Source organism: Phaethon lepturus, unplaced genomic scaffold (assembly GCF_000687285.1).
Source record: "Phaethon lepturus isolate BGI_N335 unplaced genomic scaffold, ASM68728v1 scaffold22199, whole genome shotgun sequence".
NCBI classification, from domain to species: Eukaryota; Metazoa; Chordata; class Aves; order Phaethontiformes; family Phaethontidae; genus Phaethon; species Phaethon lepturus.
The window spans coordinates 14212-34337 of NW_010565930.1; the positions used below are offsets into that span (position 1 = coordinate 14212).

Below are 20126 nucleotides of genomic sequence, written 5' to 3' on the forward strand. Positions count from 1 at the left end.
TACTGAACCGTTGCCATCCTACTCTGCCGGAGGCTGGAGAGAGAAGGGGAGTTGTCACAATCCTCTGGCCTTGCCCTTGTCCTCCCTCTTCTGACCATCCCTTTCTGCCACTACCCCAGCTCTGTCATGGCAAAGCCTACCCCAAGGATGGGTTTCCTTGCATCCTTGCTCTAAGGGTACCTGCAGCAGCAGCTCCCTCAGCCGGTGCAGCTGGGATTCCAGCTGCTTGTTGTGGTCCTCCAGGATCTGCATGCGGGTCTCCAGGCGGCTCTTGTGCTGCCGGAGGATTCGTGCTTCTGCCAGCAGCTCATCATTACGTGGGTCTTGCACTGATTCGGGGGAGCCTGTAGCCAAGGTTGGAGACTCCACCGCCTCATCGTGCTGCCATTTCAAACGTCTCAGCTCTCCCTGGAGGATCCTGCAAGATAGCCTAGGTCAGGATCACTGCTCTCCTTTCTAGAGACTGCTGCAAACACTCCACTGCTGCACACTGGGGATGGCCCACGTCTCAGAGACAAAACACCCCCGGAGGCTTTGCGACATGTGAAGCTGAGGGCCAGCACACTCTTGGACTTTGTCCCTGCACTGCAGAGTGGCCTGCCTGAAGCTCTACCCTACTTGTGTGGTTTACAAAAAGACATGCAACTGCTTCCTAAGAGGCTGAGAACAAGAGGAAGGAAAGCATTGCCTCCTCCTGAGCTGAGCTGCCCACTCAGAGCCTCACCTCGCATGGTCCAGAGCAGCACCAACGCTGTTTGCGAGGGGCCCAGGGGCAAGAGAGACAGCAGTGCCCTCAGCTCCCTTCAACCAGTTTGGAGTTCAGGAGGGGAACAGGTTCTGGGGATGGAGGCAGGAACATTTTGGGGAATCAGCTCTTCCCCCTTTCCTTGGAGAGCACACCCTTACCAAGTGCTCCCATGGACGTTTTAGGGCTCAGCCTAGACACCCTCCAAACCAGACAACTCAACTCCTCCAATCCCCGTCTCCAGCCCCAGCAGCTATCCCACTGTGAGCTTTGCCAGGCTTCTCCAACCCCTTCCCCTGAGACTATAAACCCCATTTTCAGAGCTGCCCATGCCCTTACCTGTTTTCATCCTCTAAGTGGGCCAGGATTCGCTCCAGCTCTCCTTTGTCATTCATGCTGAGCCTTCCCAGAACCTGCTGGCTGCCCCCCGGCTCTCTGTCAGTGATGGGGCTGGAATGGCGTAGCAGGTACTGGTCCTCGTCCCTGTTGCAGCAGGTGGAGAAATAGCTTGGTGAGAAACATCAGTCTCATGGGATTTGTGTGCCCTTGGGGAAGGACAGCCTGCAGGGAGGTGGTTTCATACGGGAGCTTGTTCTGGCTGCTCCAGGTCTAGAGCTCAGAAGTGGCTCAGCACCCCTGGGTAGCTGGGTGTGCCCAAGAGCCTCAGACTCAAAGGAGCTGGAAAAGAACGAATTTCTGTGCCCTAGGCAGGGATGGAGCCATAGGAGCCCTAAGGCAGCAGGAGGTGAGGAGGAGGGAAAGGAGGCAGAACTCACAGGCTATCATCAGGGGACAGGCTGTCATTGAAGAAGGAACAGTTCTGGCTTTCCATCTCTGCAAGCCTGGAGGAAAGAGAAGCAGGTTGAGATATGGTCAGAGACACCCTGAATGTCTGCTCAATGCACCCTGCTTACGGCAGCCCCTGCAAGACATGTCTCTGGCAGGTCCCCCAGCTGGCCTGCACCAGTCTACCCCTCTTTACAGGCTCTAGAGTTTTGCCTTTTTAGAAAGCAAAAGACACCGCTGTTCTGGGGTGACAGTCTCTGGAACAAAGGGCTGCTGCCATGCAGCTGACTCAGCCTCCTCTCGCATAAGCAAAGGGGTGAAAGCGTACCAGCTCCAGCCTAGCGCCTGAGCTACAGGCTCCCTGTGCTCCTCGGCTCCCCACTCTGCCTGGACACGTGGTGAGGGCAGAGGCATTACAAACCATCAGGCAGCAGCAATGGGAAGCGCGCAAGCAGCACTGGTGAGCACCCAGGCAGAGCAAGACATTGAGGGATCTGCCTGGTGAGGATCCAACCAGCAGCTCATACTGGGAAGAGCAGGAGGGTATGTGGAGGCTGCTTCATCACGAAGACATCTGCTGTCAAATGCATGGTGTTTGTTGCCAATTTGCATGGCATCAGCCATGTGTCAGGCAGGAGCAAAGTGGTGCAGGCAGGTTCGCCTGGCCCTGCAGCTGCCTCTTCCCAACAGCACTGCAGCCTGAGCCGCCACAGCCAGCCTCTGCCTGCCAGGCAGCATACTGGGAAGCGTGGAGAGGGCTGCGGGCAGCAGGAGCTCACCCTGTGTCTGCCCCAAAACCTTCCATCCCCATCGGAGTCATGCTCCGTGCACTGGTGTGACATCAGTACCCAGTGATGATACCTGCTGGCAAAGTGCTCGATCCGGGAATGGGTGTCGGCGTGCGGTAACATCGGGGAGGAGGCTGGTCTGGAAGAGAGGTACACTGGTCAGCAAGGCTTGGCAGTCCTCACTCAAAGCTAGGGCTTGGAGAGGCTGCCCTCTTCTCACCTGGGCTAAGAAGAGCCAGGGACAGGCTGGGGAGGGAGACTGAAATCTCTGCTTCCCCAAGAACTAGGTGCTGTATCACCCCCAGAGCAAGTGCCCCCGCCAGCCCTCCCCATGAGAGCCCTGTCTCGCAGCTGAGATGCTGCTACCATCCATGAAGCCCATGTTTCAGGCAGGGTCAAAAGGCACAGCCTGGGGCCCAGCCAACTCACGTCTCTGAGAAGTCAGCCTCGAGCACGGACTGGACAGGCAGGTAACCTCTCTGTGGGTGCTTGCTGAAGTACTGCTTGGACCGAAATTTGTTCTTCAGCGTCGTGGCAAAGTCTCTCATGTTCTCACTGGATGTGGTCTGCAGAGACACAAACATTACCAAGGTGCTGCTTAATGAAAAGTGGGGGACCACAGGTCAGCCTCCAGAGGACAGAAGTCCCTCCAGGCTGGGCACAAGCTTCACAGAGGAAGAGGCAGACACAACTGAAGAAGCAAGGAGTGCACGTGGCAGCTCTGTCAGCCTGTCACGGGACCTGGCACAAGCCAAGCTGGTGATCAGTGGATGCCATGCATCCTGCTCACCGTAAGCCCCAGAATAGCAGGGACACAAGCAACCTCCAGCATGCAGAGGGGAACAAAAACATACAAGGGATCCACATCTGGGGCTGCACCAGCCTTAACATCGCAAGGCTGCTGCTGTCTGTGGTGACCTGCTCTGAGCCAAGACCCTCCCAGCCCACCTCCATACCGGGGTGTAGTACTCCATGATGGGGTAGTGCAGCTTGTTGCCCTTGCTGGCTCGCCCAGTGAGGAAGCAAGTCTGGCAGATATCCACATTGAATTGCTTCAGGCTCCGATACCTGGAGAGATCAAGAGGCCACAGGGAGGCAGTGAGTTTCAGTAGCAGAAGAGCTACTGATGTCATCTATCTGGACTTCTGTAAGGTCTTTGACAGAGTCCCCCATAACATCCTTCTTTAAATTGGAGAGGTATAGATTTGATGGGTGGACTGTTTGGTAGATGAGGAATTGGTTGGATGGTCGCACCCAGAGGGTAGTGGTCAACGGTCAATGTCCAGATGGAGATTGGTGACGAGCGGTGTCCCTCAGGGTTCCGTATTGAGACCGGTATGGTTTAGTATCTTCATCACTGACATAGACAGTGGGATCGAGTGCACCCTCAGCAAGTTTGCAGATGACACCAAGATGAGTGGTGCGACTGACATGCCTGAGGGATGGGATGCCATCCAGAGGGACTTGAACAAGCTCGAGGGCCCGTGTGAACCTCATGAGGTTCAACAAGGCCAAGTGCAGGGTCCTGCACCTGGGTTGGGGCAACCCCTCATACCTTCCCTAGGCTGGGGGAAGAAAGGATTGAGAGCAGCCCTGCCGAGAAGGACTTGGGGGTACTGGTGGACAAAAAACTGGACAATGTGCACTGACAGTGCAGGATGCCAACTGTATCCTAGGCTGCATCAAAAGAAGGGTGGCCAGCAGGTCGAGGGAGGGGATTCTGCCCCTATGCTCAGGTGAGGCCCCACCTGCAGTACTGTGTCCAGCTCTGGAGCACTCAGCACAGGAAAGACATGGACCTGTTGGAGAGGGTCCAGAGGAGGCCACAAAAATGATCAGAGGGATGGAACATCTCTCCTATGAGGGCAGGCTGAGAGAGTTAGGATTGTTCAGCTTGGAGAAGAGAAGGCTCCAGGGAGACCTTATTGCAGCCTGCCAGTACTTCAAGGGGGCTTACAAGAAAGATGGGAACAGACTTCTTAGCAGGGCCTGTGGCGATAGCACAGGAGGTAATGGTTTTAAACTAAAAAAGGGTAGATTTAGCCTAGATACAAGGAAGAAATTTTTCACAATGAGGGTGGTGAAACACTGGCACAGGTTGCCCAGAGAGGTGGTAGATGCCCCATCCCTGTCAACATTCCAGGTCAGGTTGGACGAGGTTCTGAGCAACCTGATCTAGTTGATGATGTCCTTGCTCACTGCAGAGGCATTGGACTAGATGACTTTAAAAGGTCCCTTCCAACCCAAAGATTCTATGATTCAACAAAAACACATCTTTTTGGAGCCCAAAGAGAGCTCAGCAGGGGACAGAGGTGGGTCTGTGTTGTTCTCACACCCCACTGAACCTACAGTCCTGATAGCTCAAGCCCCCAGAAAAGCAACCTGCTCCTTCCCCTCTGCTGGCACCAGGTCTGACCTGCCTGAAACACTGCTGCTGTGGAGCTCTAGGTTTGCCCAACAGCACAGAGAAAATTCAGCTCCCTCCTGCAGAATATTATGCACTTCCCTTGAGGGCCAAGGTCCCATATCACAACCCCTACCTGAAGCCCTTGATGGGGCACTGTCGGCAGATGGAGCACTTGGTCTGGTGCTTCACCTGCTCAGCCACGGTCACCCGGTGCAGCACGGCCAGCCACACCATGGACTGCGGCTCCAGGTTGGCCCACTCCAGAAACTGGGACGCCTCGATGGCAGACTTCCCGTTGCTCTGGGGAGGGGAGAGGAAGGAGCTGCTCAAACCTGGGACCTGGCTGTGATGGGGTGCAAGCTCCTCGCCACCTCCGGGAGCCTCTCCCCAGCACAGCTGCTGCAGAGGGGACAGCACGGACCACGGCATCCTACTCACAAAGCGGAAGCAGCTGCGGATGCTGGGCTCCACGTTGCTGCCCCCGAATGCTGCCACCTCCCCCAGCTGGCGCGGGACCTGGATGGCCTCATGGAGCAGGACACCAAGTTGCCGCTGGTCACACAGTCCCCCGGCGTTCGCCACTTGGCTGAAGAGATCTGCCAGCAGGACGGACACACAGCCCCGTTAACAGACGTGGCTGATGCTGCAACACACCAGGCAGCGTGCAGGCACCAGCGAGTGGACCAGACCGGGGGTCCCGCCTGTGTCTGGCAGGGAGCTCAAATAAGAGGGAAAGACTGAGCTACGATTAAATAACCTTTACCAGTATCCTTGCAGCTCCCAATAACCAGGAGCTGGGAGTCTTCTTGAGACAGAGGTTACATACATCACTTCTTTAACAGCCACAGCTGGTCCATCCTCTATGAATCTGCCCAACCCCTTCGGTGCTTCCTATGCCAACCCCTCTGCAGCATCCCATAGCAGACAGTACCATGGTTAAAGCACAATGAGGGAAAGGGCTTCCTTTAATTTGTCTGAAACCTACTTCCCAGCCATGCACTCCCAGGTCTTTTCCTTCTGGGAAGCACTGGATAACTGTTGCCTCTTTGCCTTCTCTGCACTGTTCCCTATAGTGCCATGCAAGTGACCGCAGCACCAGATTACTGCTGCAAAAATGCCTCCTAATTTAGGCAGTGGGAGGAAGGAGGGAGAGGTGGCAATGCAAGCAGATTAGTCACCACAGAAAAGTTGTTTCTCTGCTCTTTCTGGGCAAAGAAGGGCTAAACCAGGACACGAACCACTCCCGCTTTCCCCAGGTAACTCCCACACTGGGGAAGTGAGACAGGGGACTCACACTGGAACTTCTCCTTGACCTCTGTCCCGCACAGACATGCAATGCCCGTCTTGAAGGAGAGAGCCCTCATCTTCCCACTGCGGCCACTGCAAGGTGAGATATTGCACAGGTTTGCAAATGTTTTGGAGTTTTTTTTATGCAGGGGGGACAGCAAGGCAAGCCTGCGCCAGGCAGCCCCCTCGCTAGCAGCTGGGGCCTTTCTGCAGCACTGCCAGCTGGAAGAGCAGCACAGAGATTTCCTTCCAAGCATGGCAGCTCCACAGCTCAGGGGGACACCGAGGGACCGGTACCTGTCAAAGACATTCAGCAGCCAGTTGAGGCTCATGTCCACACAGAGCGGCACGTTCACCAGGATGCCCCGCTCCTCTTCCAGCCTCTCGTAAAGGGCAGTCAGGCAGTGGATGACCTCCACCACATCCATCGGCCGGTCGCTGGGCTGCAGGTTGTGCTCATTGAAGACGTCCAAGGCTGTGGCCAGGGTCACCATGTCCACTGCACAGAAAGCACAGGCGGAAGGATCAGAGACAGAGAGGAAAATGGAAGAGGTGAGAACCAAGAAGAGGGAGACACAGCACTGCCCTGACCTGCGGCAGTCTCAGTCCCACTGCAGTGAGGAAGAGGCTGGCAGGATGGGCATAGCTCCCAGAGTTGCTCTCCCACTTGTAAACCCCTCCCAAAATACCCACATAGAATCGTAGAATCTTTGGGTTGGAAAGGACCCTTTAAAGTCATCTAGTCCAATCCCCCAGCAGTGAGCAGGGACATCTTCAACTAGATCAGGTTGCTCAGAGCCCCATCCAACCTGACCTGGAATGCTGACAGGGATGGGGCATCTACCACCTCTCTGGGCAACCTGTGCCAGTGTTTCACCACCCTCATTGTGAAAAATTTCCTTAAATATAGTCTGAATCTACAGTCTTTCATTTTAAAACCATTCCCATTCATCCTATCGCAACCGGCCCTGCTAAAAATTCTGTCGCCATCTTTCCTATAAGCCCCCTTGAAATACTGGCAGGCTGCAATAAGGTTTCCCCGGAGCCTTCTCTTCTCCAAGCTGAACAACCCCAACTCCCTCAGTCTGCCCTCATAGGAGAGATGTTCCATCCCTCTGATCATTTTTGTGGCCTCCTCTGGACCCTCTCCAACAGGTCCATGTCTTTCCTGTGCTGAGGGCTCCAGGAGCCACCATTCTGTGTGACCTTCCTTCCCTGTTGCTGTGGCCAGCCATGGCCATGAAAACACTACCCACAAAAGGCTCTGTGCAGAGCTGCAGGCACCCAGAGCCAGCCTCTGCACGTGGTGGGTCCCCATGGGGCTGGCATGGGGAGGTGAGGGGCACAGAGCCACACAGATCCTAGGAGCAGCTGTCCAGAGGTGGAGCAGTCCTGTCTCCAGCTCTCACCAGCAGCAGGTGTTGAGGCACAAACCTCAAATGGGGCTAGGACAGTGTGAGCTACCCCGGCTACCCTGCATTCAGATTTCTACGGCTGCAGGTTGCATGTGCTACCGTGTTTAGCAGCCAGCAATCTTTCTTTCCTGAAAGTCTTTCCATCTCTGAGTCCAGTTACATTCTCAGTGCCTGGGGGATCTTGTGCCATTTCCACACTAACTTCACCCTCTGGAAAAGTCCTCCCTTCTCCTCTCAAAGCTGTTGACAGTTGCACTGGGGACCCCGAATTCACACGCCAGTATCGCTCCTGCTCACCCTTGCGTCCACACTGCCCATGACTGCGTATAGCTCTGACGTGTCCCACACTGCCTCTTTCCTACACGGCCACTCACTCCACCAAAACTCTCATCATGGGGCAGCCTCCTTTGCCATTCTCAAGTACAGCTTGAATAAGAAGCACTTATTCACATTCTTCCACGTCATTTCTGGGCTGGGAAGAAGGTGCCAGAACAGCATGTGAGATGACAGAGGCGGGCAACCAAAGGTGCACAAGCAGCACACAGAAGGGCTCTGCTTCGCCCTCTGCCCTTTTCCTCACCGTGCCTGGTGTTTCTGGTGTGTCTGCCTGGGACCCCACTGACGCCTGGCTGTGTCTCCTCCCCATGGGGAATGAATAATTCAGGAGGGTGTTTTCCCTCATCCTGACGCTGTTTAATTTTGAGAGCCTCAGGCGAGAGGCGTTGCCAAAGGGTCTCCAGCAGCCAAGGATGCTGCTTCTATCAGATTCCCGTCCGCCTGCTCACCGATTCCCCTGGAAACTCCTCAGCAGTTTCTGAGGAGCGGCTGCCCCTCAGAGAGCCATGCATCAAGTTGAGCTCCTATCGCGTCATATTCACCTGGCTATCAAGCCTCGTTTTAACTGGAGTTTTGCCAATAGTGCGTAAGTCACATTTGTTGGTTCCCTTCCTCTTCTTTAAGTAGTGGAACCCTCTCTGCCCCTGCCAGTGAAGCTGGTTTCTGCTCTCAGTTACATCAACGGCTTCTCTGCGCTCTCTTGGAGCTCCTGGGTGAGCTCCTGCCTGATCCCACAGCTTTGTAACTTTGAGCCGGACCACTTTGTTCTCAAATCCCTTTGACTAACACCTGCCCTTGAGGCATTTCCACCCTAAGCCTGCAAAGAAAGGCACTGACACAGACACCTCGCCGGTGGATTTGCTCAGCTTTCCAGCTACAGCTCATCTTCCGAGCGCTTCTCGCCTCAGCTGCCTGTCCCCTGGTGGGCTCCTGCCTTTGATGTGCTGATAAAAGCTTGTATTAGTTTAATGCCTTTATTGAGGGAGACCCAGCAGGAGGGAAATAGCTTCCACACTCACATCGCAGGGCTTTTTGCACCCGTCGTAGTTTCATAGCCGTCCGATATGCTGAGAACTTGATGTTGTTCAAATCCGCTGCAGTAACACAGGAAAAGAAGAATAAAACCACAGCTCGACATTATTATCTCCAGGGCAGGAAGCAGCAGTTGCAGTTCCCAGACACCAGCCCCACCAGCAGAAGCAGAGTGCATGCGGGAGGGGCAGAGTCAGGCAGGGGATTACACCCCATTGCTTTGGGAGCCCTGTACCACAGAGGTGACCAGGTGGGCTGAGGGATCTCACATAGCACCCCACATTGCAAAAAGGCGGATGCTACTCGAATGGTTTTGTGGCAGCTTCCTTACCCAGCGTCTGGTACAACTCCATCATCTTCGGGTGGTCCCAGCATGTCGTCTGGGCCTGGTGGCTGGAAGGAAAATAGGAGGAAACCAAGAGTCAAGCTGGGAGTTAAGCAGCTGCCATGAGAGATTAAAAGAAGGACCCCAGCCAGCCCTGGGAGCGAGTCCCCCAGTGCCTGCAGATGCTGGGGCTGCTGCAGCCCCGTGCGCACACTGCCCAGCCACAGCAGTGTGGAAGATGCCCCACAGGAGGATGCCCTCACTTGCTGCCCCCCAATCTGGGGTGTCTCAGCAGGCAGGGAAAGCCTGGTGCTGTCAGGTTGGGGGCCGACACGCTTCACTGGAGCTCAGTGCTCAGACCAGTCTGCTCACTGCCCCCCACTCCTGTTTGGTCCCCAATTCCTGTTCTCACTGGGCCAGAGAAAACCACGCACCATGGTTGGGAGCACACTCACTTGATGTAGTATGGCACTTTGTTGGGGGAAATGGCTCGCTCCCAGGGGACCTGGACAGAGGCTGCAAGGAGAGAGACAGATGTTGGATCAACACCAGATGCTCCTTTAGGTTGATGCTGTTTCTGATGAGAGCCCAGCAGGACTGTGCCAGCAGATGGGTGCCTCTGAAAAGGCTGTGCCTTCCCAAATCACCAGCTGGAGGTGTTGGACCAGATAAGTGGATGCTACCTGTAAGAGGCACAAGACTGGTGGTCTTGTCAGAGGTGTCTTGCCTCTCTTGAGGCAGGGGCTCTGAATCTGGCTGAGCTCAGAACTCGGGAAGAGACACTTTTTGATGATGCCCAAGGCAAAGTTGTGGTCACAGTGGGCAGGGCTCATAGCAGCTGATATTTGGGCACACTGCCTGTTATGGCCAGGCTTAGGCACCCACAGCATCTGCTATTCCCATTACTCATGCTCTGTGTGTCAGCTGCAGTATCTCAGGAAGATGAGGATGCATCCCATACCAGTTGCCTGCCACCCTATGGTTGTTATCTAGAGGACGAAAGCCCTTTTATGACCCTCAGCTTTTTTTGTTTGTCACAGGCAGCTCTATCAGTTCCAGCAACTGGAAAAGTTGCTCTCCCTTTCAGATAGGAGGACAGTCTGCAGAGGAACACAGGCCAACAAACCCCAATGACACCTGGAGACCCTGCAGGGCTCAGCATTTCTGAGGACAGACCCCAGACTCTGGAGCACAACCTGCTGCCCATCCTTTGCAGGTCTGAGAAGCTGTCAGCCAGCAGCAGCTCAACTCTGTAGAAACAGCATTCCTCTGCTTCACCACATGAATGAAAACCTCCTTCACCTGTGCATTTTTGTCCTCCAAATAACTAACACAGAATGTGGGGGATTGCCTTTTTCTGCCACCTGTTGTCTTGCCCACCCAGTCTCTGAGGCTGGCACAGTCCCCAAGTCCCCTGGGAGCTGCTGCTGCGAGTGTCACAGCTCTGCACTCTGAAAGGGAACCACACGCATGTCCTTGGTCCCACAAGGTGAGGTAGCACAATGCTAACTTTGGGAGATGCCTCCTGCTCTGGTGCTTGTGCACCAGACACTGGCCTGGCCCTTTTCTAGCTATGTGCGTGGCTCTGGGCTCAGCAACAGGACTCTACACGCCATTGTCCTGTGCCACAGCCCATGCTAAGCCGCTCTGCAGAGGCAGCCTCACAGCAGGAAGCCAGGAGGACCCGCTCACGTACAGGAGAGGAAGTGCTGGGAGCCTGGTCCGAAGTCCCGGTGAGCGTCTTGGAGCTGCTTCAGGCGTTCGTTTATGGAGGCCTGGAGAATGGGACAGAAGAATTCAGTGGCAGCCCATCAGGCATTTCAGATTGAAACCCCATTCAGGAAGGCTTGTGCATGGACTCAGACATGCCCCAGCAAGCAGGTCCTCTTCCTTCCTCGCCTGCCTTGGTATTTACATTCCCCAGCTTGCTCAACCCTCTACACCTTCTCCCACAGGCTGGGACAGCTAAAGCCACATCTCCAGCTCACCTCTATCCATATTTCCACAGATATCAACAAAGCCACAGGTGGTACTGACTCCCCCCCATCAGGTCCTGATTCTCCTCAGACAGCATCCTTTGTTCCTCCCATTGCCTTTTCCTGCTCAAGACCTCTACAGATTTACTAGCCACTTTCCTCACACTGAACTGATACTCTCCTCCTCCAGGAACACCAGCTATACCATCCCTGCTATGCCAAGCCTTGCTTTATTGTCTCTGAAGCTCAGCAGTGACAGCCCTTCCTCAGCGTCCTCCCACCAGTGGTTTATTTGCAGTGCTTGGTTCTGACTCCTTCCCACCTGCAGCTGCTTCCAGCATGTGTTGATCTGCTCCAGTGCACGGGAGTTCTCCATGGACAGGTGGACATCTGAGATGGCAAGCTGGTGTGCAAGGTCATTGACCACTTTCACCCCATCCTTCATGGGAGAGAGCTCCTCTTTGAACAGCTGAAGTCCCGTGCCCGGGCGAACAGGCACAGGGCAGGGGAAGAAGGAAAAGAAGCAGGCAAGCAGTCAGGACTTGGACCTGATTCCTCTACTGCAAGCTAGGGTGGGCTAGTGGCTGGCGAAACACTGCTGACTAACCCTCCCACAGGGTTAGTCAGGGAAAAAAACACACAAAGCAATATAAAAAAAACCAACAAACCAGCCAGGCTGGAGATTACTCAAATCTCCTGAGAAGTTGAAAGTGGACAGTGGCTCATCTATGCTGAGCCACTGTACCTGTGTAAGGTCTGTACCATGACAAGGTGCTCAGCACAGCCAATTGCTCAGGACACTGTGGTCCAAATCCACCCTCACAAAGACAGGGGGCTGTTGGAGTGAGGACCTGGCCCCTGAGGCCCCAAGTAATGAGGCTGCATTGGTTTGAACATTCAGGAGGAGCGGTGCTGCCCTCCTGGGAAGCAGCATCTCATCACACCTGGGGCCAAGGCTGGAGCATTCTCAGAGCCAGAAGTACCTTGGTTGACTGGATGTGCTCTGGCAAGGAGTCAATGAAGAGGTCCCCAATGGGTTCCCAGGTTTCACGCACGCTTTCAGCCTGGTCCAGTGTTGTGCTGAGCTCCTCCATGGCCCCTTTAATCTCTATCAGCTGCTCCAGTGTCCGTTCGATGTGACGGTGCTGGTCCACGCACCGGGCTGTGAGCTTCTCCCACAGCTCACTGGCCACGTTTGCCTGCTTCCAGACAAAGCGGCTGATGTTTTGGATCCGGTGCCGAGGAGAGACATCTGCGGAGGCAAAGCAGAGGAGAGACAAAATGAGAGCGCAGCCCAGAGGAGAGTGGGCAAGAGGTGGAGAGAGGGCAGAGAAAAGAGAGATTAAAAAATCTAGGGAAAACTGGAAAGAGGAAAGGAAACCAAGTGATAATAGTATCCATTTCTGCAGCAGCTCCTTTAGGTATCCAGCCTGCCCACAAACCTCTGTCTGCTCTCCACATGTCCTCACAGGGAGAAGCCTTGTTGCCCTTCAAAAACCTACCCCAGAGCATATCTGATACTGTCTCATGAGATGCAGCCCATCATGGGCTGCGCTACCAGCCTCTGACTTTACCCGGGACAGAAGCACCACTCTGCGCCGGTCTGACCTTTGGCCAAAGGACTGGAAACAGCCTGGTGCATGATGGCACGAGGCAGAGCGCTGACGTGCCGCTTTGTGCCTCACCAACCACCTCCACTCCATCCTTTCCGGTCCGGCCCAGGAGGAGCTGTGCTGTGGTATGGAAGGACAAGGAAGGGGGAGCTCCACGGACCTTTGCTTTCTGAAGTTGGTTCTTCTAATTCCTCAAATGGATGCTGGGAAAGGAAAGCCTGTGCTGACTCCAGGACAGAGTAAATATATGGTCCCCGAGACTTCACTTCTTCCATGAAAGCCTGGAGAGCAGAGCACAGAGATGAGACAGCAGGCTGAGCTGGAGAATCCTGCCCCTGCTGCCCCCTCGCCAAGGGCTGCAGTGATTTATTCACGCCAGGGCCCAAACCTCACTGGAGACACAAAGAGAAGTTAACAGAGAAATATTTTCACAGTTTGGGAAAGGAATGACCACCTGCAAGAACATGGCTCCTGCAGAGGTCTGGACTGCAGCTTTGCTGGAGGGGAGAGGCGGAACAGCGAGCCCAGAGGGGTGTGCTGAGTCAGGGCTGTGCAAGAGGAACAGCTTTATTGATGCTGCTTTCACAGGCGCTGCTTGGAGATGCTCTTTACTCATGCAGCGAGAGCATGGTCACGCAAACAGTCCTTCCAGCAGCTGCTCAGCAACAGGTCCAGCTGTTGGAGGAGCAAGGAGGGGAACAGCAGGATGCCCCAAAGCAGCACATCCACTAGGGCAGACTCTGGAGACAGGCTGGCTTAGGATGTCTTCTCCTCCCCTCCAGCTGCAGCCCCCACTGGTGCTGTCTGCTGGATTGGCTATTTGTGTGCCAGGGAAGCGGCTAACTCCAGCGAGGATGAGGGATAACAACAGTGAGCAACTTTTGAGTTTTGTTTTCAAGGTAAAAACAAACTAAAGCCCAACAGCCACTGGCAGCGAGAAGGAAATGCTCTGATCAGGGAAGAAAGAAACTCTGATCTGCCTGGGTTTACCCCAGTTTCAGATACGATGATAACGTGATACTGCAGAAATCACTCATGTTCTGACCGCTGGGTTGCCTTTAGACCAACCGAACTCCTCAGGCCCCAGGATCCCAAAAGTGGAGGCCAGTGAGAGGCACTTCCCTCTGTTGCAGAGGTAGGACATAGGAGGAAACCAGGAGACAAGTGACGGGGCCCACTACCAGCTGCAGCACTGTAGATGACTTGAGGCTGTAATGCAGATTTATTCTCTAAAACCAGATGGGCTCTGCCCGCCATGTGCCACGGGTATTTGCTACGGGACTGGGGCTTTGCCTTGCCACGGGAAGCAGAGATGGAGATGGGCAAGGACTGGTGACTCACAGGCTGTGGGCATGGGCAGTGACACGGGGCGGGGGTCCCAGGCAGGGCTGCCCACCTGCAGCTCATCTTAGCTGTGAACGGCAGCAGGGAAGGCACGAGGGAACGTACCGCATGCGTCTCCTTTTCCTGCTGCACCAGGAGTACATCGCCCCGCAGGGGCAGCTGTGCCGAGAGCTCCTCATCCTTCTGCCCGAGCCAGTCTATGATCTCCTGGAGAGGCACCTGCAGCTTCCCACTGTGGTCAGAAAAGGCCTCCAGCCGAGCCCTGGCAGGAGAGCAAGGACAGCAAGACAGTGGTCAGAGGGGCAGGAGAGGAGCAGGTTCCCCGGGAAGGGGAGGAGCAGCACCGCGGCTGGGGTTGTGACCCCTGGGCACCCACAGGAACCCATCAGTGACTGGCAGCACCCATCAGCATGAGCTGTGCAAGACCCTCAGCCAGCACAAATGCTGCACCACCAGGCGGGATGAAGCACAGAGGCGTTGGGGAGAGGAAACTCTGAGGCTATCCATCGCCCGAGGGCCCGGAGCAGAGGACAGAGCCGCTCTGCATTTGCCCGTGGGTCGGGGCTGTGCTCTGTCTAGCACGGGGGGCTTGGCTCAGCATTTATATGACTGGGCAGCTTCCAGGAGCCTTCTGTTAAGGCAGGAGACAATTAACACGCCCCAGTTAAGCTCTTCGTCATGCTGGCTGCGGAGCTGCAGCCTCTGACGGTCTGGAAGGCATGTTCCCCCCGCGTGGTGAGAGGGCTCCCAGCAAAGGGACCAGCGCAGAGGAGGTGGCGGCAAGACCGTGGGGCAGAAAGAGACAAGCCGCAGAGACAGCAGCAGCAGAGGACGGAGAAAGCAGCGGAAAGCAAGCAGGAGTGAAGGAGGGGAGAGAGAGGACGACCGGATGGGTAGAAATGGAGGGGATGCTTCTCAGCGCAGGGAGACAGACTCAGAGGTCTGTGGACAAGAGAGGAAACAGAGCTAAGTTCACAGGGAGTTCATGTGGCTCATCAGGCGAACAAGTTCAAAACCTCCTGACAAGCACATGCGGCAGGCAAGGCCGGAAGGCCAGGCCAGCCCAGAGCTTGCTCCAGGCAGGGACTCTTACCGAAGGCTGTGGGATTTCTTTTTGATCTCGTTCCAGCAAAGATTCATCTCCAGAGGGGCCTGGGGCCTGGCGGCACCTCTCGGAGCCTGGAGGGTTAAACACGAAGGTCCTGCACCATCCTGCAAGGCTTCAACCTGGGTAGAAACAGAACCACGCTGCATCTAGAGATCGCTGCCCAGCGCTTACAGCATTTGCCTGGGGACACCTACCCCGCGCTGTCCTGACCCTGCCTGGCTTTTCAACTCGCGAGGGGGCTGCCTTGCTCCCGGAGGGGTCTGTTAGCAGCTCCAGGGAAGCTCGTGACCATGCCTGGAGGAAAGGATGCAGTGCCAGCTCCAGCAACACCAAGAGCAAAGGTTGAAGGAAGGGCTTACTGCACATCTCCTTTTCTGCAGGACCTGTGCTCCTCAGTTATCCAGCAATGAACTTATCTTGCTGCTAGGTATTAAATCAGAGCTGGCCCTTGTTTGTCACAGTCCCTGCAGTGCTATCGGTGATTTCTTTCCACTCCATACAGGGCTGCAGTGCTTTGAGAAGAGGCGAGCACTGTGGATCCTGTTGTTCCTAGGGACCAAGGGGACCTGCCAACCTCCTTTACACCATCCCTAGTACTGGGAACTGCCACCTGCTCCTCTACAGAAACACAAGGATATTCTGTGCCTGCACAGCAAATCTGAGATGCCACTTCTCCTCCACAGATGCTGCTTCTCCTCCGCACCTCTCCAGAACGAGCAGTGGTGGGAAGGATGCTCTGAGAGGCTGTGGAGAAGACGACAAGCAAATCCTAACCCAGCCACACGAAGGAAACACACTTCGCACTGCGCCACTCAGCCTGGAAAACTGGGTGCTGATCCCTGGACAGCAAATCCTCTGTGCATGGGGGAAGGAATTCTCTCCTAAGCCTTTAGCACTGTATCATGCTCCTGCTTGTGATGGCAGCAAAGACATCGTTGCACATGCTGGCAACAGCAACACACACCAGCAGGACTGGAAGCACCTCACATAGGACTTGGTGAGTGAGGGGGGATTTCCCCTCCAAAAAACATAGTTTGTTGTGCAAAACAGACAGACACAATGCATTTCCACAAGTGAGACATTGATGCGTTTAGTTGGGGAAATGGCAGCATTTTGATCTAATGCTACTTTGATGTTAGAGATAATTATCCCCAGGTGATTAATCAACCATAATTAACTGAATTAGCACTTTCTAAACAGCACATACAACAAGAACCCATTTGCCAGAGAAGGGCAGCTGCCTCTGGGGAAAAGCAGCAGCTCTTCCAAGGGGACTATGCAGGTACTTGTCACTTGTCCTGTCCAAGGGCTCCTGGAGGTGCCCAGGGGACAGATCCAGCCAAGCCAAGGAGAACAACAGGCAGGAGGAAACCACCAAATGAGGAATTTGGCCGCACAGCTGAAATAATACACCCCTCCACGCCAATTCTCGGAGAGAAATCAAATGATTGCCGAGACTGGCGCTAAGTCTGCTACATCTAAAAACATCTAACACTGGGCTGTTCTCTGCCACCCCATCCTGCCACTCCAGGACCATCAAGAAAACAGAGAAAAGCATCACCCACAGAGTTCACAGGAATCTTGGGGCCATGAACTCAGTCTAAAACTGCTGCTTGCACCTAGAAAAATCAATACCCTGCATGTGCACATCCTCATGACACTGAAGCAGATCAGCCCCACCGTGCTACCAGGGAACACCCCACCCCTCCCCTCTATCCCAGGGGATACCAAAGGAAGGGATCAGCTCTGCCTGGGTGCAAGTGCAACTGCAGCACAGCTCAGCAGACAACACAGTTCTCCCAGCCTTGTTTAGGAAGTTAAAAGCCCACCAAGCCTGCGACTCAGACCATGCCCAGTAGATGAGCCCAGTGACAGTGGCCAAGCAGGGGCCAGGTGTTGAACATCTGCTCCCCTAGGACAAAACCCCTGCACGCGAGCAGAGGGAAAAGGCAGTGCTTTCCCTCTGAGCATCCCCTAAGCACCCTTTCCGCAGAGCCCCAGCAGCAGCAGCGTGGATCCGCATTCCCCCTCCACCCTTGAACAGCTTTATTTTCAGGCGCAGAACACTCACGCAGGCTCTGGCGAGCGCATCTGCCTGTGCTTAGCCACAGATCCACCACAGGGCTGCTCAGCTTCGCTGGAGGAGCGGGCATCGCCTCCCACCCCTCCGGGTGCCGCCAGGCAGCACCCGGCAGGGAAGCAGGCAAGCACCGTGTGCTTCGCCGAGCAGGGTGCCCTGAGCACTGACCCCCCAGGAATCTGGAGGGGGGCGGCAGTGCCTCCAGCCAGCCTCAATCCCAGCTTTGTCTGGTGGCATTCCAGCAGCCTCCAACCTGCCTTAACCCCGGTGGTGCCACCGTGGTGGCCCACAAAGCACAAAAGGGGCAGAGATCTACCCACTGCAGGGCACCCTGGTGTGGGAAAGCCCCTTACGTGAAGTTGGCCATTGGCAGAGGGATTGCTCCAGGCACTGAGGAAGATCCGTTTCTGCAAGGGCATGGCAAAGGTGATGGTGGGCTGGGATGGAGTGACCAGCAGAAACCTTGCCCTCAGATGCTGGAGCATGTGCAGGGTAGACAGGGGTGTTTGCCAGGGAAGAGATTTACCCAGGGAACGGCCCCAGCAAGCTTTGGTTACCCAGAAGGTAAATAATCAGGCCCTTGAGACCAAGAAGCCAAAGATGCCCTCCTTGCCTGCCATGTGCCTCAGCCCAGCACTGGGTGCCAGCACAGATGTTCCTGCCCGCCTGGACTGGGTGCAAATAGTTTGTTTTTGCCAGAAGTCTCTGGGCTGGCTCCTTGTGCCCCGCGCAGTCCTGCCACCCAGCATTGTTTCCATGCTCTCCTCCACCTACAGGGAGGGAATGAAAAGCTCCCTGTATCTCTCCCTCTCTTCCCCTCCTTCCCTGCCTGCACATCTGACTGCTGCTGTCTCTCTCTCTGGGACCAGCATGGCCAGCCATCTCTCCCCTCCACCTCCCAGGCCAGGACCAGCTCCCAGACTGGAGGAGGGGTTCAGCAAGGCCACAGCACAGCTAAGGAGGGGTTGTCTGCAGCCTGCCACCAGCTTTCAGGACAAGCGAGGACAAGAGAGGAAGGCTGTTTTCTAGATGGCAACACCTACACCTGTGAGAAAGAGGGCATGGCAGACCCTTTGAATGAAGCAGGCTGTCATTAACGTTGCAGAAGCCAGCAGCCAGCTGCTGATGGCCATGCAGCAGAAATCCAGGGACTGGAGGAAACCTGTGGTGGATATGACCTGAGCTGAGGTTGTTTGCACCCTCCCTGTGTGCTGTATTGCAGCTCAGTGTTGGTGGGTCCCACAGGGCATCCTGTCCCAGCTTCCCTCCCCTCTCCCAGCAAATCCCACAGGGCTCTGACCTGTGCTCATCCTCAGCTTGGATGGCTCAGGCAGCTCAGGAGGGCATTTTGCCTGCTCATCTTGTTCTATCCCTCTCCCTCCTCACTTCATCTGCTGGGCTGTTTATTAAACACCCATGTGCTGGCCTGGCAGCAGCTACCTAACAGACACCCCAGGGCCAATAAGCCTGTCTCAGCTACCAAGAGCCTGCCCCAGCTGCAAGCCTCACCCTTGTATGCTGGAGCCACTCCAGAGACAGTTCTGCCTTCCTCCTGCAGACCCTGGCTCCCTGGGGCAGGATGTGTCCAGGTTGATGGCAAGCCACAGCAGGGAGGAGACCCAGGCTCAGCCTTTACTTTTCTTGTTTGACGCACGATGAAAAAGGAAAAGGGAAAGGCAGAGCCTGGGACCTCATTCATCCCGGGAACACCCCTGCCAGCACCCAGATAAACTTTGGCACTGTCCATAAGTCTCCTGCCAGATGAGATGTACCCTGGGGCCAACAGTTACAGGCAGCAAAATGGAAGCTAAGCTCTAGGAGAGCCGAGGCAGCATTTCCCCAGCCTTGCTGTCCTGGGTGACCCATGACGCGGTGCTAAACCAGCTTGTGACAGCTTGTTGCAGAGCACAGGTAGCTTTGCAGCCACCAATACACCTTGCTGTTCTCCTCCACTCTGCCCTGCCATTGACCCAGGGATCCCAGAGACCTTCACCTCTCTGCCCAGCTTCAGTGAGGAGCCTGGCCTGCCGGCTCAGAGACCCTGGGGGATGGAGGAGAGACAGGCAATGTGAACACCCACTCTTTGTTCCTCAAGACAACTAGAGGTCAGACTCCTCCTCTGCCTTACAGCATTTGCCAGGGGCTTATTTCCAAGCTCTTCTCTGCAACCAGGAAGATTAGAAACCTACATTTTCAGCAAAAGCTGATATTCTTCCAAGTTTCCAGGAAGAAAGTAAACCCAACCAAATACAGAAGAGCTGTTAACGGTGGCATCTTGCTTTTTATTTTGAAGGAAGTTTAAAAACCAACTCTGCAGGTTGTCTCTCTTGCTCTACTTTGGGAAACATTTTGCAGCCAAAACGCTAGAGGAGAGCTAGTGCTCTCATTAAGTGCAAGCCAATGGGGGGCTGGAGCTAACAGCTTTCCCTGCCACCAGGAACAGAGGTCCCTGTTTTGCTCCACAGACATGTGCAATCACTGCAAAAAACTGCAATGAGAAAGGCTCCCAGACCCAGCTCTTACCTGAGACAGCTGGTGGGCAGTGCTGCTGTGCTGTGCCTGGTCTGTGACATGCCACTCAGGACATCGTGGGAGGACATAGGGCCATTCCTGCATCACCAGGGGCTGCATCAGAACCGATCTTCATGGGGATGGAGACAACTCTGGGCACAACCACCTGAAAAGCAGCGTGAGAGTCGCTGGGTCAGGTTGCACTTCCTCATGGTGCTGACTCCCTTCCCAGCTGCCTAGTTTGCTGCCTTCACAAAGGCTGAAGAATAAAAGGATGCATTTTTAAAAATATATTTGTACTAATATTGCAATCTTTTTTCATCTAAATGTCCAACTCTTTTTTGCATCTAGTTATACAATTTGCTGTAATGAA

General features: G+C 54.9%; 1 protein-coding gene across 1 annotated transcript in view; it reads right to left on the reverse strand.

Moving 5' to 3' along the window:
* Window positions 1-19873, reverse strand: part of DRP2 (dystrophin related protein 2) — a 21045-nt gene extending 1172 nt beyond the window's left edge. The window contains 21 exon segments of the mRNA XM_010295336.1: window positions 8-33; window positions 181-418; window positions 1085-1228; window positions 1522-1587; window positions 2393-2458; window positions 2749-2885; window positions 3276-3387; window positions 4860-5026; window positions 5165-5322; window positions 6021-6106; window positions 6311-6512; window positions 8784-8858; window positions 9128-9189; window positions 9577-9637; window positions 10818-10896; window positions 11420-11566; window positions 12081-12349; window positions 12871-12991; window positions 14160-14316; window positions 15148-15281; window positions 19766-19873. Of these exon segments, the coding sequence (XP_010293638.1) occupies window positions 8-33; window positions 181-418; window positions 1085-1228; window positions 1522-1587; window positions 2393-2458; window positions 2749-2885; window positions 3276-3387; window positions 4860-5026; window positions 5165-5322; window positions 6021-6106; window positions 6311-6512; window positions 8784-8858; window positions 9128-9189; window positions 9577-9637; window positions 10818-10896; window positions 11420-11566; window positions 12081-12349; window positions 12871-12991; window positions 14160-14316; window positions 15148-15281; window positions 19766-19873 (2615 nt within the window).
* Between the last annotated feature and the right edge of the window lie 253 nt (window positions 19874-20126).